This window comes from Miscanthus floridulus, chromosome 18 (genome assembly GCF_019320115.1).
Source record: "Miscanthus floridulus cultivar M001 chromosome 18, ASM1932011v1, whole genome shotgun sequence".
In the NCBI taxonomy this organism is placed as follows: Eukaryota; Viridiplantae; Streptophyta; class Magnoliopsida; order Poales; family Poaceae; genus Miscanthus; species Miscanthus floridulus.
Window position 1 is genome coordinate 130,352,099 of NC_089597.1, and position 15,092 is coordinate 130,367,190.

Consider the following 15,092-nt stretch of genomic DNA (forward strand, 5'->3'; position numbering starts at 1 on the left):
TGTGTCGTCATGGAGCTCTTGGAGTTTTAACCAAATTTCATGTGCCGTATTTAAAGTGAACACTTGGTTAAACACATCCATGCTTAAAGATTCAAACAAGCAATTTTTAGCTCTAGCATTGAAATAAATTTATTTTTCTTCACTCTTTGTGGTTTTATCAGGATTCTTAATGGGTTTCATCCCATCACGATTGACTCTCCAAACACCCAAATCTACTGCCTCAAGGTGACAAGCCATTCTAGCTTTATAGTAGGGGAAGTTAGTGCCGTCAAAGTGTGGAGGCCTAGAGGTATCCGTCCTAACCACTCTAAATAGCGTCGGCTCAACGGCGGTGAAGCCAAAGGTCCAAATTGAGCCAACCGGCTCCGATACCACTTGTAAGGGACCATGATGCCTAAGAGGGGGGTGAATTAGGCAACTTAAAACTCTAACTCTAAACTATGACCTTTTTTCTATTCTTAGCAAAACCTATGCAAAAGATAAACTATCTAAATGTGCAACTACGGTTTTGCTAGTGTGTTGCTATCTCTACCATAAAAAGGAGTTATGCAAACAATATAAATATAGAAGCTAAAGAGCAAGGTAGAGATATGTAAACTCCCGTCGATGACTCTAGTATTTTTACTGAGGTATCGAGAAGCGTGCAAGCTTCTCCCTAGTCCTCGTTGGAGCCCCTCGCAAGAAATCCCTCGTAAGGGCCAAGCTCCCGGTCGAGTGACTTCGTGGATAGCCCTAGGCCTTCCCCACGCGTAAGTGGGTCTCCGGTGTGCCTTCCGGCAAGCCTCTCCCGGATAGCTCCCTGCCATCTTCACTATCAAGCTTCTGGCCGAACCGCCACCGGCCTTGTTCCCTCCGGTACACGGTGGCGGCCACACCACAAATGCGGTTAGTGTGGTCTCGCAAGACTACAAGCCCCTCCGATGTACAATAATGGTGTGCGCAAGCACCAAGTGATAAGAGGTGTGCAAACCTCACTAAATACTAGACCTAAACCTAGAGCAAGCGCATAAGTGGTGGTCTAATCAACCTAAGCGCTTCGCAAAGCACCTACGCTAATCACCTAATGAATCAGTAAGCACTATGCAAGTGGAGATCACTAAAATGGTGTATCAACACCCTTGGTATGTTTCCTCACTTCTCCACTACTCAAATGGCCGGTTGGAGCGTCTATTTATAACCCTCATAGAGAAAGTAGCCGTTGGAGGCGAAACCCAGCTTTCTGCTACTGATCGAACACTGTTGTCGTCCCGACCATTGGAGCACGTGCGTTGATCGGACTCTAGGCCGAATCCGGTCACACTCAATCGGACACGTCTGGTCGCGCTAGCGTCGCTCTGGAATCTCTCTAGACTCGATCGGATGTTGCTCCTTGATGCGTCCGATCGTCCTGCCGTCGCGTCCGGTCACGCTGAGAACGTTGTCGCGATGATGAACAGTGCCACGTGTGCGTCCGGTCACTGCTTTGCTCAGCGTCCGGTCATCGCGTCTGTTACTACGGTTGCAAGGGCAACGATCGGACGTGTCTGGTGCCTTCGTGGCAGCGTCCGGTCACCTCTTCGAGCTCATTTCTTCATGATCTTGCTTCCGGCTTAGTTTCCATCTTCGTGCTTGGACTTTGCTTGATATCTTGGGTCTTCTCTTGTGCTTCTAGGGTCTTGCTTATGGTGTTGATCGTGGGATCATCATGTCGTCTTTGTCCAAGTCACGTCTTGCACCCTATTGAACTACAAAACAATTACTTACAAATTTATTAGTCCAATTTGGTTGTGTTGGTCATCAAACACCAAAATCCAAAGTAAATGGGCCTAGGGTCCATTTTCCTTACAATTCTAAACCAATCAATTTTATGAGCTTAGGTCCATAAGTATATATAAAGTGTGGGTGTTAATAAGTTTTCTGATGAAGTCAAACCAGTAGGCAATAAAAGGGTCTACAATTCTAAGCGTGACTTCAAAGGGAGTTTTAAAAGATTTAAACTAAGAACATAGCCCACTATGGTTTAGAATTTCATTAAGTGGACAATTATGTTTATAAAAAAGGGTGCAAAAGTTTGTTGTCCTAATACTCTACATGGGTGAAGTTATGTTACGTGGCAATAGGAATGTCACATAAGAGTTTTCTACTCACCAAAATTTTTAATATGATATATTTTGGTGAAGCCTCTGAGTTTTTGGCTATTGAAATACACCAATATAGGACCAATTGAGTACTAGGACTATCACAAAAGGCATATCAAATGAATGCTTAAGTGATAGAGTTTGAATAACTAATGCCACGCCTGTCTATTTGCACAGTGCAATTGCATAACGCAGTAAGATTAATTATCCCAAATAATTCTAAGAATAAGTTACTAACAGTTGAAGAGGAAGACGTTCCATATGCTTCGGCTATCATTAACTTTAAGAATGCTCAAGTCAATACTAGTCTAGACTTGGCATCGAGATACTTGGCAAAAATATTAGTTTATTAATCCAGAATAGGTCCACTGGAAGGTGCTAAAGAATTTTAAGTTATTGACGAGGCACCAAAAGAATCATCATGTCACTTATAAAATTTAAGAATTAGTCGATTGCCAATTCTCTTGAGTATGTATAAGAAAGTGCATAATTAGATTATACCTACTCTTGCAGAAAAGGATAGTTTTATTGAAAGCTCCAAATATAATTAGTTTTTAAGATGAGCTCAATTAGTGGCATGAATACGAGAGGCCATGTGGCTTAAGAGATATTATTCCCCCAAAAAAATTGAGTATTAACATTCTGCTACAGGCCTACAGTTGAGTTGTAGTACTATTTTGAGTAACGACACATCAAATGCAGATGCCAAGCACATTGATTAAATGTTGTGAAAGAAAGAACCCAGGATCAAATTATGAAGCTTGAGAAAAATAAGAACTAAGCTGATGCAAGGATATTTGATTATTTGAGGCTTAACACTTATCCCATTTATGAGCGCGCAAATCAATTTAGGTTTCAGTGCAGAGTCTCTAACTTAATTTCTGGTAATAGGGCCATATACTCCTAATAAGTAATAAGCGTTCTAACAAGGTATTGCAGTGAACTATGGGTAATGGGGTCCCAGTGGTGATTAATGCTGCTGACGACGCATTGGTCTGGTATTGCTGTAGTACTGAGTGTGAACATAAGTGTAAGGCGAACATTAGTTGCATAATTGCATTAGTCGTTCGATCAAGTGGGAGAATGTTGGAATGTGATCGGTTCGGCTAATCCCGAACTTAATTACGAGACTAATTAAACGTTAAGTTTTTTTGGTCCACCCACTCGTCATTAATATCCAACTAAATAAGAACTGCCATGATCGGCAGCAACTCTTAGAATTCTAAGGGTTCAGCCCCCTGGCCCGCAACTCGATTATAAATAAGAGAAGCGCCCCTAGCGTCATTATTCTCTCTAATCCATGTGACTATTCACATAACAGATTAATTATGCGCTGGAGGGTCTAGGAAGGCCGTCTACCCACGTTCAGGTACTGTTGCAGATCTACATCACGTTCTTCACCAACTAGGAGCATCAAACCCCAAATCTAGTGAGGACTAAGATCTACTTCATCTACATGAACTTATACATCAAGCACAGAGGCATAGATGGCATCTACGGACTTTGGTTAGTCACTAAGATCTATTCCACATAAGTTTGAGTTAGTGATCTTGCTTAGGCTAAGATTAAGATCCTGTTATGTCTAAGTCTTATTTCAACAGATAGCTCGTCTTATTAACATAGATGTTAGAAAATATGTCTGTTTCCTAAAACACCTAACGAATTTTAGAGATGGTTATTTTATTTACAAAGATAACCAATGAATGAGTACCTCTCAAAATTGATCTTCAGAGACATGCACTTAGAAGGCTTGCCTCAGTAAATTAGCCTACGACCAATATCCGTAGACACAAATAAAAACAAGCAAACCCTTGGAGCCTCCTAAGTCTCTCTCTCTCTCCCCTTTGCACCCTCCTTCCTCTAGCCTAGCGTGGCCCTGCAAGCCTTCAACTGGTTGCGGACTCGCCTCCCTTTGGAGTGTCATGGTCCCATCCCCCTCCGGGGCATGGTGCGGCGGCCCCACTCGCCTCCAGCCGGTGCAGCTCCGTCTTCCTCCGATGTGCTGCGATCCCACCCCCTCCCATGGCTAGAGCTCATCTCGTGGGCGGGTAGGGGCTCTCTCAACTCTCTCTCTTCTTATCGCTCCTTGCCTCTCCTTATAATCCTACTCCCCTCAACTCTCGCTCTCTCCTTCTCACTATATATGCCTCTCCTCACAGATCCAGTGTGGAGAGGCGGCGCTGCCGTCAACCTCGTGTCCTAAGATCCAAGTGTGCCCTCCGGATCTAACCAGATCTCGTCCGTGACTATGCCAGTATGTCCGCCTCGTCAAGCATGTCCCCTCCCTCGCTCTCGATAGCGCATAACTCCTCCCAGTCACCACATCTGGTAAGTAGACGACGATGGACCCTGTGAGGGCTCAAATCATAGAACGACATGCATGGGAGGGCTGACTTTATCTGGTCCCTCCTGCGACCTTGTCACTGTATCATTCTGGTTACAATATGAGTCCTCCTCTCATATTTATGAGGACACCGGGTACGCTACCCTATACTGCCAAATACGACTCACATTCCTAAAGTAACCAGACTCGTTCATAATAGTTGGCACAAATCTAACTCTCAATGATTCTTGTATAAGGATTGTTAGAGCAAGATCAGCTAACATGAAAGCTTGTTCAATATTGTTTCTTTATTTTCAGGTCAATTGTCCATGTAACATGGGATGTACCATGGTTCACTTATAAGATATCAAATCATCTTCGTAGAATTATTTCACTAGGTCGCTGAATGAATAAGCAAATGGCCAAAATCGATCAGCTCATGCGGACCAACTGCTTGAAGTTGATGGGCGTAGTGTACTGGGCCGGGCCGTCATAGAATGCCTGGGCTCTGAGCGCCGCGGCCCGCTCGGTAGGGTGGATGTTGTCCCAGAAGTAGTACTGCCCGCGGTCTGCACAGAGCGTGGCGTTGGGCGCGCAGGCCGCCTCAGCGCCGAGGCGGCCGCCGCCGCAGCACGCGTCGGCGACGTCCGTGAACCCCGACGCCCGCGGGTGGGCGATGGTGTCCGCCATGAGGCCCAAGTTGTCGGCCAGGGAGTAGACGAGGCCGGGCAGCCCGGAGGCGAGGTCGGCGAGCAGGGACCGCAGCGCGGCGTTGAAGCCGTTGGCGAGCCGGTTCCGGTCCTCCGCGCACGCCCCCGTGGCGCCCAGCACCCGCGACACCGGCAGGCACCCGGCGAGCCCCACGTTGACGACGGCGAGCCGCCGCGCGCCCAGCGCGTACAGGCCCCTGATGGAGGCCGAATAGTTGGAGACGAGGCTGCCGTAGAAGGCGGCCGTGTCGCTCTGCAGGTCGGCGGCGCCGGACCTGTTGCGCGCCTGCTCCGCGTTCGCGAACGCGAACACGTCGTTGCCGCCGAAGAGGAGGAGGAAGAAAGACCTGTTGACCAGGGTGTCCACCGCGTCGGAGGATCCCGCCGCCGCGGCGATCTTGGACCTCGTGGCGTTGAAGTACTGCACCTGCTTCGACAGCGGGATGGTGCTGCCGGCGTTCTGCATCGTCATGCATTCATACATGCTTTTCAGCTTGTTTGTTGATTAACGTTAATTTCCTATGAATGCTATAGTACGCGAGGCTTGGAGCACACTTGTCCACTTTTTACCGTGGAGTCGAGGATGCCAGCTGCTCCGGAAGCATAGCTGACGCCAATGGTGAGAGCAGTGGGGACCAGAAGGCCGCCGGAGCTTGCTGGCGCCACCAGCGACAGGTACGGCGGAGGGCTGCTCACCAACCCTATGCACTTTGCTGCAATCCAACGTACTTATGTACTATATACTATACTCTATGGAAGAGAATATGCATAGGGCTACGGCGACCTACCAATGAAATCGGCGGTGTTGTAACCGTTGCTAAACCTTCCGGTGGGAACGCCGCCGGGGAAGTCGACGCCGTAGTAGGGCCTGTTGGCCCTGCGGACGTTCGCCCCCGGCAGGTAGTTGTTGTTTCCGACGTCCAGCGTCGAGTCGCCAAACACGTACATCGCCGGTGGCGGCTTCAAGACGCCGGCGGCGGCGCCGAGGACGTCCATGGATAGTACCATCACGAGGCACAGCACAAGACGCTCCATCATCGCCAGCTTGTTGTAGCCCATGGAGATCATATACATCTCTGGCTAATGCAGGTCCTTGATAGAAATGGAGTTGGAAGGGTACCACGTACGTACTTATATATTACTCCTAAATATACAACACTCGACTAGTACTTACTGATTAAAGTTACGGTGAGTATTTTGCATTGGTGTACTCTCTAGATATAATTGGTGTAGGGAAGGAATATTTCACCCGATTCTCGCAACAGCTTTAATCTAGGTATGGAACTACTCTAAACAACAGCATTTTTATAAACTAAGGTGCGTACGTGGTAATTTTGGACCTTAATTTTTAAGGTGTAAGCTTCATTTACTTACTAAGTATATAGTAAAAAAATGAGTCTGTCTACTCTACACATGTGTGTTTTAACATAAGCCAACACATGGTTGTTGGCTGTATGTAAAACACACATATTTCAACATAGGAAAAATCACATGTTTTTGGACTAGTTAGCACATGGTTGTTAGATGCCTAAGAAACACACGAATTGAAACACAGAAAAAACGTGTGTTTTAAAAGAATGCAACACACAAATTCCATCAGGCAAACAAGGCCCACAACTGTCGTTTTTGTCTTTTGCTGTTGTCTTCTGTCCAGGAATCACCAGATTCGATTAAAACATGCCATCTCGTAACAGCAGCAGCAGCCCATACCAGCAGGTTAGTAGTAAAAAACATGTACTGGTCAATACATAGAAGCAAAGCCATCATTCAATTAATAAGTAAATTTAGATTTTCCTATTCTAGATTCCCACAATGTGTGAACTAGTTTGATAGATCAGATAGCATCACACCAGTTTTCTCAAAGAGTGTGTTGCATAGAGAACGTACCTTCTACTTGAGACAACAGCAAAGGACTACTTCTGTTGTTGGACGGTCCTTTGGATCAAATGCTAATAGCTTTTCTAATAGTTTAAGTCCCAAAGGATCTGCAATGGGAAACTTCTGAGAAAATGGAACAGGGTCCTTTTTTCTCATGCTGCTCAAGTACCTTCTTGCTTTCTCATTCCGAACCTGAAAGTGAATAAAAAACAAGTTCAACTTTGGAGTCACTGAGCCATGAGACAAATAAAAATAGAGTTTCTTTGGTTATAGCACTATACCCGAGAAATTTTATCCATTGACAGTGTGCCTAGAAGATCAGTCAATCAAATCTAGCTGATGAACAACATTTTTACTAGGAAATAAAGGCTTCCTAGTCAACACCTCAGCAAATATGCATCCAATGCTCCAAATGTCAATAGCCGGTGTATACTGCATTATTTGGGGATAACAACAATTAAAAGCACATTCAGATTATAGACAGTTTGGCAATAATTTATATAAAAAGCAAGCATTCTTAATAGTAAGAAATGCTCATTTGATCATTGTAAAGCTGGAATTCAACAGGTTATTGGTTCCTATTTTCTATTTGTGCATAATAGGGACAAAAAAGGTAAATATCAATCAGATTGATCCATGCATACAGAACCAAATTGCAGAAATTACAACCTATTGTTCAAGCAAGCACAAATTGCAGAAGAAAATGCATCAATTAGTAGTTTCTAGAACTGCAATTCAGTTCTGCAAGCAACACTCTTTCCACACAGTATAATTGTAACATGAAATGTGCTTAGAAGCTATTAATTTGCCATAATAAAACAAGAGCATTTGTTTGTCATAATTTTAACATTCACCCTATGTACCTAAAGAACAGAAATTATGCCACACGTAATGATTCATGAAGATATTTCTGACAGTTTAAAAAAGGATACGAGAGCGTAAAAGGGAACAATCCGGCAGCTATGAACTTTTCACCTCATATATGCACTTGACAAATGCCACTGCCATTGTCAATTTGTTATTATGTTAACCACACTATGCCTATGGCTATGAGACTATGGTAGAATGCGCCTATTAGTCAGCACTTGGTAGATATGACAAAAAGGCACAAAATGGAACAAACCCAAAGGAGAGTTCTGCATAAACACCCCATGTGGTCACTTGGATTTTGAAAGGGTTCAACAGTAAAATGCAGAAATTTTCCTTTTTCTGACAATCTTTCTAGAACAGAATACAATGCAGAGAAACCAGGAAAGAGAGGGGGGCTGACATATATGTCACACATGAATTAACTTATCAACTGCAATCTGCAATTGTATAACCATCAGGCCTTATCAGAATTCACTATTTCCTTAGCACGATAAAGAAAATCAACTAGACCAATCTCAAGGTATCTAGACTTATAGACTAGCAATATGAATTCTAGACAGCCTGAGACCCTCATTTTCACTTGGCACTCAATCATCATAGGAGGAACACATAACCCAACCATTATCCTAGTACAATCAAGTGGGCATCAATAGACCGCGTCACCCAAGCATCCACACGCACCACAAACCACAACTCCCGATTCCAAAACAACGACAGAGAAAAACTTGCCTTGGGCAAGCACAAACCATAATAAACAAAAGGAAAATGTGAGTTAGCACAAATCACAAGAGACAATTTTTTTTCTATGGAAGGACAGAGACAAATATCTAAGATGTGTTGCCACAAATCACAAAAAACTATGAAAGGACAAGGACAAAAAGTGGTGTGCCGGCACAAATCATAATTAATAGAATTATAATCTGGAAGCAATATGATATTACAGAAAATATCATAGGCACAAATTAAACCCTTGATCGAGAACGAGCTCTTTCTAGAGGAGGGGAGAGATGTTATGGTTGGTAATAACTATAGGCGCTGTCCTAGGGGCTGATTAGGCGAGAAAGGATCAAGGGATCAAATCAGGAAGGCTTGAATTAGGGAGAGAAAAGAGTTCAATTAGGAGAGAATGAAGCTGTAATCTCCTTTATATGCAGTGGTTTTCTGAACATATGTTTTTTCTGCTTAATGAAATGTAAAAAGGAAAACAAAATAGTGAGAAAGTTACATCTAAAGACTGGATATTGCATATGTTGAACACCATAATTGCAGTAATTTAAGTGTGCAATTTACTACTTATAAATGTGCAATCAAGAAATGGATACTGCACACATATTTAAGTCTTTAAGGTCACATAAATCATTACAGAAAAGCATGTGACAAGCAAAATATTGCTAAAAACAAGGATTTGCATTCACTGGATAGTTCCCAGCAAAGTACAATAGATTCTTACACTGATGACTTTCAATAAGTGTAGGATCAGGAAAATGGCTGGTTCTTACACTGAAGTTGCAACCGCAACGTCAGACCCAAACGAATTATCGTGCGTTCAGATTAGCTGGAAAATATTCAAATTAAAAATGTGAAAAATATATACTGGGCCTCAGATTAGCATTTTGGCACCACTACAAAGTTTTTACCCTACCTGCTTCACAAATGCATTCTAAAGACACAAACATACACTAATTCTCAAGCCGAATTAGATCTATTCCTTAAAGAGAAGACTTGTATTAAAATAGAAATGAGATGCACTCCTTAAAAATGTACTGTCTAGTGCTTACACTGAAACAAAAGACCCATTTCTAGTCCCAAATAGCCTATCCAGAAGAATATCGATGCCCTAAAGCAAGAACAATTGCATGCTCTAAGTTAACTAAAATAGTGACAAAGTTATTTATAAAGGTCAGATATTGCACATGTTACACACCATAATTACAGTAGTTGAAGTGTGCAATTTACTACTAATAAATGTGCAATCAAAAAAATTGTATAACTGCATCCATTTAGCACGAACAACCTAACAACGCTATTTGGGATCTAAAAGCTCACTATCACAAGGGGTTCAACTGCTACAACTCTGGAAAAAAATTAGAATTCAAACATAAAAAATGAGGATTAAATAAGATCTGTGGTAAGATATTGATAGGAGTAAGTCCATGATCACGACACTAACATTACAGTGTTCCACCTATTAAGACAAAACAATTTGTTTTAATACATTGTTTAGTCAGAGAGAAAGAGAGGTGCCATTAGAGCTAAGTAAAAAATCAACAGGAAGGCCAGCACAAGGTGATATACTTAATGCTGTTTTCCCTGGCCAAGTGGCCATGGATGTTCAGGCCATTCTATATGAGAATGCATAAAGGTGTAAAAACCTGGATGATCCCCACATTTTATGCAGAATAGAATAAGATGATCCTCGATATCAATATAAGTGTCAAGGTAACAACAACAGACATTTTGATTGGCCAGTCTCCAACTCTCTATGTTTGGCCAATATTCATGATTTTATTAGTCAATCTGTCTACCAGGTAAACGCTAGTTTTCAGCCTCAGACAAATTAGATGAATCCCTGAAAGAAATATGCTTGCCATGTCGATTATAGTTGATCTACTGGACACACTACGAAAACTACTCCCTCCGTCCAAATTATAAGACATTTTGGCTTTTATAGATACATAGTTTTTGCTATGTACTTAGATATACACTATGTCTAGATGCATAGTAAAAACAAGTATCTAGAAAGCCAAAACGTCTTATAATTTGGAGGGGGGAGTATCAAATATATGCATTTGCAGTATACTCTCTTTCATAGTCCAAAATGCATCTAATGAACAGATGTAACAAAATCTCTTCTTCTTAATGCAATGACACGCAGTTCTCCTCTGTGTTCAATAAAAAAATTGTCTAAAATGCAGGATCTAGAGGCCAGAATATTTACTTCTTTCAGATTGATGAAATTAACACAAAACTACAAAAGAATAGTATACTGCACAGGAGTACAGGACAATCATGCCATGTTCAAGATCGAGTCAGAAACAATCCATTTTAGAATCACACATGAGGAGAACCACAAACAGTCAGCCTACTTAGATTTACGAAATCATTCAAGCATTCAACAGTTCAGCTGAAGTAAGAGCCTGCACTTTTCTAGCTCTACACTAGAACCACAAACAATCAGCCTACTTAGATTTACGAAATTCATGAAAAAAAATCAGCACATATCTAGACAACGCTGCCTAAACAAGGCATCAGAGCATTTAGCCCACCGAGCCCTGGGTGTGGATCAGTAACCATGCATAAGGTGTTTCTGACAGCAAGTCAGGAAATTAAACTAGCTATCCAACAGTCCCATAAAGGGGATTCCCAATACAAAAGTTCCATAGAGTGGGGGAAAGTTTGGTGCAATATGCAATAACATCTAGCATCTACAGTTGAGAACACATGCCATTTACAAGCCTACAGATTCAATAATTGAAATATACTGAAACTAAATGAAAAATAAATGAAAAGGATCATCCAAATAAATTATCTATACTGCATGTTTTAGTCCTCACCTGATTTAGCATCCACTTGAAGCCAATAGCTAAAGTGCACTCATTCTTGGAAGCACTACTGTTCCAATCCAAATTGTACACTTTATCCAAGGTATTTATTATAGAGGAAATGTTACTTCTCCTTTCTTTTCTAGAGAAAATTTCACCATTGGAGCTGACATTCATGTGGCTGTTAAGAAGGGTTTCAAACCAGCCACTTCCAGATCGCTGTGATGATATAATTGCAAAGAATTGGACAGCATTGCACTTGCACTCCTCCCTAGAAATTAAAATTATATTAGGCATTAAACAAACCAGATTGCTCAATCTGGCTTCAGGGCAAATCTCACCTGCTGTAAGTTATCGGTTGAGGATAATGCACAAATTGAACCTCAGAAGGAGGAACTGTGGACTTATTACATGGTTGCTCCGCAACCTCAATCTTGACGATTCTTGACAAGCCATCACTCCCTAATTGCTTCATACGCATTGAGCAAATAGATATCCCGCATAACATAGTCATAGCAAAGACAACCATTCTCAACGGGAGTGGTGATTTTTTCAGGGACTTCAAGTCAAATGCATTCTGCAAACAGATTCCGAGCAGTACAAAACCAATCAGAAGGTGCACAATGCATATTCCATTCAGTGCCAGTATATACATTGGAGCCCTTTTTTGAGGTAAGATCTGTCATTTTGTAACCTTGTGCTACAAAGTAACAAACCTTACAGCAAAATAACACAAACAAGAATATTTCTATGTTGGAACGAGGTGAGTTGAGAAGCATCCATTTGGCTACATCTATATAATAAATAAACAAATAAAACTTCAAGATCTATCTGGTCCTTCTTCCCAAACCCAGTTGTGTCCCCCAGGGGAGTTAAAATGGGCACGTACTATTCAAATCAGCTACGAGCCTTTACCAACATGGAAGATACGGCAAGGGATGAAAAGGGCCTTTTCTGTGAAGTACATTCTCAGATTCTGTCTCCGAACTGCCTTATACTAATGAATCTATCCCAACAAGGAGTATGACACCTTTCGTTCTCATTCTCATCAAGGAAGACAAAAAAAAAACTGGTGGCCAAAAATGCTGGAAGTACTAATAAAGAGATAAACAAATGCAAGCCGAGATGCATATTACAGCCGGAAGATGCAGTCATCATCAATACGACACATCTGAGGTGACATGAGCATAATAAACCGACTAAATCAAGTGGATTGTATGTAACAAAAAACAGAACTTAATAACAATCTTCAGTTTTGAAATAGAGAACGGAAACGGCTCCGAACTTGGAACTAGCGGACACATAAAAGGGGGAAACAGAAACAGGAAACGATTAAAATCAAGAGCTTGTCTATCTAACACCAGGTAACACCTGAATTTTCCCCCCATAGATACTGTTCATCTTCCTCCTCTCTTCTCTTCCTCCTTGACACAAATCACAAATCACAAATCACAATTGTAGAAACATTTTTTTCTATGTAAGGACAAAGAAAAAAATTTTGGTGTGGGTTGACAAAAATCACAATAAACAAAGGAAAGGTTGTGTTAGCATAAATCACAAGAAACATTTTTTTATATGAAAGGACAAGGACAAAAATGTGCTTTGTGGTGGCACAAATCACAATAAACAAAGAAAAAGTTTGGGGGACTAGGGTTGGGGTTATTGAAAGTCCTACAATGAAAAGAACTACAATTGCATATACTGAGAACTACAATTGCAGTACCCAGTAGCTGCAATTTACATTGTTGGTGATTGCAATTATGTAACTAAATTTTTAGTTTGTTTGGTTTTCATCAACAACAGGTATTAATAGTGACAAAGCACTTTAATATGCAGTAGTATATTGTGGATGCATCTTATTTCTACCATACTGCACCAAAATAACTGGAATGTAGCTTGAGCATATTTTTCAAGATGTGACGTTTTGTGAACTCTGATTGAACAAGGAAATCATGTATCACAGAACAACTCAGATTGAATCAGCAACGCTTAAAAAGATTAGTTTAACGACATCCCTAACATGTTCCAAGTCTTCCTGAGGCAGGCAGGCACCAAGTGCTGCAACAAGCCACTCAACATAGTTGTGGCATGCCGACATTACAACCACCCAAGCATAACTGTAGCAGCGGTGCTTAAAAAACTAAAATTTAACATCCTACTACCAGGTTAAGTCTTCCTGGGCGAGGCAAGCACCAAGTGCCGCAACAAGTTCATGGAGCGTTTACCGCCACCCGACACAACTACCAGGGTTCAGACCCAACCATCCACCAAAAAGTTAAACCACGAAAGATTCCCCTGCTCAGCAGAAGAACATTGAGTCTAAAATTTTTTTCTACTACAGATTTTTCTACTACATTTAACAACAAGAAAGCAAGATCAGAAACACCAAACAGATAGTCTAAAAATGCAAAACTGGAAATAAAAAAAACCTGAACGATAGATGAACAAGTACAACAAAATATAAGCTCTAGACCACATTTCATCCTTGTCAACCAATTGGAGAAAAGCAGTCGGACACAAGAAAAGGACTAATGCTTCTAACAAGTACTAGATGTATAAAATATATGTTATAGAAACAAAAAATAATAATAGAAAGACTAATATCAGAATGAAGCAGAACATGTGCAAACTGCTTGAACCAAACAAATAAAAGAAAAAAAAGTTGTATGCAATTCAAAAACCAAAAACTTACTGAGGGCAGTGCATGAACCAAACAACCAAATCAAAGTAAATACACTGAAATCAAATTATGAATCAGACATGAGCCTAATAAACTTTTTCACTTAGTATTGTTGACCTAGCAATTACAAGAATAATACCTAGCAATTACAACAAATTAAGCACCGTAAGTATAGAAGAGTTCTAGTGTAAATGAAAAAAATCAAATTCATAGTACATATAATAGTAAATTTGCCAACAAAGAAAGATCATATTCAACAAACACATAATGTAGTGTACCTGGAAGCACCGGAAGTGAAAGTCCACATGGAGAGATCTGCAGCAAAGAATGGACAGACAATGTTTCAGAATAATAAGACCAACTGTTGCCATTGCTATTAATAAGAATTTCAGATGATGTGAAGTTGTCTTTAGACAAAAAAGCACATAATAGAATAACAAATTATTACAGGTCAATGACCATGCCAAAAACAAAGATCAAATTACAATGAATAGGAAGGAAACCAATGACCCCATCTTATGAACAAACAATTACAATATCAGGTAATCTTAGAACAAGCATAGAAACAGAGAAATCCAAAGACGAATAACACATACAAGATAAAATTGCTCACAGGAAAAAACAAAAGCCTAACAAACAGCACCAAAATTTACTAATCTTATCCTTTATGTGTGCCAAATTATTTTATAATAAATTTCATTACTATCATTATTTGTTTTCCTGTCGAATATTAGGCTGCCACAAATGACACTTTTATCCCAACCACAACGAGGCAAACTGTTGGCCTGTGACACAGGTAAAAAAAATTAACTCAACGTATATTTTCCCCTTCAGAGCCTCGGCACTACCGTAGATGAATAAGCTTCTACTGTCATAAACATTAGCAAGCCCCCCTGCTCCTTTTCATTCGAATTAACTATTAATTTCAAGTAAAGAAAATCTTCCCATTGGTCACCAATTTTGCCCAATTGG

The 15,092-nt window shown here is 41.0% G+C and overlaps 2 protein-coding genes across 2 annotated transcripts; both read right to left on the minus strand.

Annotated features, from left to right (window-relative positions):
• Nucleotides 1-4,872: 4,872 nt before the first annotated feature.
• LOC136523888 (GDSL esterase/lipase At5g55050-like) lies at nt 4,873-6,390 on the minus strand. The gene is made up of 3 exons (XM_066517418.1): nt 5,939-6,390; nt 5,721-5,863; nt 4,873-5,610 (listed from the first exon to the last, which is right to left on the minus strand). The coding sequence occupies exons 1-3, from the start codon at nt 6,222-6,224 to the stop codon at nt 4,873-4,875; spliced, it is 1,167 nt and encodes a 388-aa protein (XP_066373515.1). The 5' UTR covers nt 6,225-6,390.
• Nucleotides 6,391-11,002: 4,612 nt separating this feature from the next.
• On the minus strand, nt 11,003-14,491 carry LOC136524676 (uncharacterized). Its single transcript, XM_066517952.1, has 4 exons — nt 14,399-14,491; nt 11,782-12,017; nt 11,453-11,711; nt 11,003-11,056 (listed from the first exon to the last, which is right to left on the minus strand). The coding sequence occupies exons 1-4, from the start codon at nt 14,489-14,491 to the stop codon at nt 11,003-11,005; spliced, it is 642 nt and encodes a 213-aa protein (XP_066374049.1).
• Between the last annotated feature and the right edge of the window lie 601 nt (nt 14,492-15,092).

What these genes read in the sequence shown, in the direction of transcription:
- LOC136523888 (XM_066517418.1), bottom strand. Translation starts at nt 6,224, where the DNA reads ATGTATATGATCTCCATGGGCTACAACAAGCTGGCGATGATGGAGCGT. An exon ending in CAACACCGCCGATTTCATTG is followed by an intron (nt 5,864 to 5,938) that starts GTAGGTCGCCGT and finishes GTTGGATTGCAG; the next exon opens with CAAAGTGCATAGGGTTGGTG. An exon ending in CTGGCATCCTCGACTCCACG is followed by an intron (nt 5,611 to 5,720) that starts GTAAAAAGTGGA and finishes ATGACGATGCAG; the next exon opens with AACGCCGGCAGCACCATCCC.
- LOC136524676 (XM_066517952.1), bottom strand. Translation starts at nt 14,491, where the DNA reads ATGGCAACAGTTGGTCTTATTATTCTGAAACATTGTCTGTCCATTCTT. An exon ending in TTCACTTCCGGTGCTTCCAG is followed by an intron (nt 12,018 to 14,398) that starts GTACACTACATT and finishes ATCTGTTTGCAG; the next exon opens with AATGCATTTGACTTGAAGTC. An exon ending in TCAAGTGGATGCTAAATCAG is followed by an intron (nt 11,057 to 11,452) that starts GTGAGGACTAAA and finishes TTGTGGTTCTAG; the next exon opens with TGTAGAGCTAGAAAAGTGCA.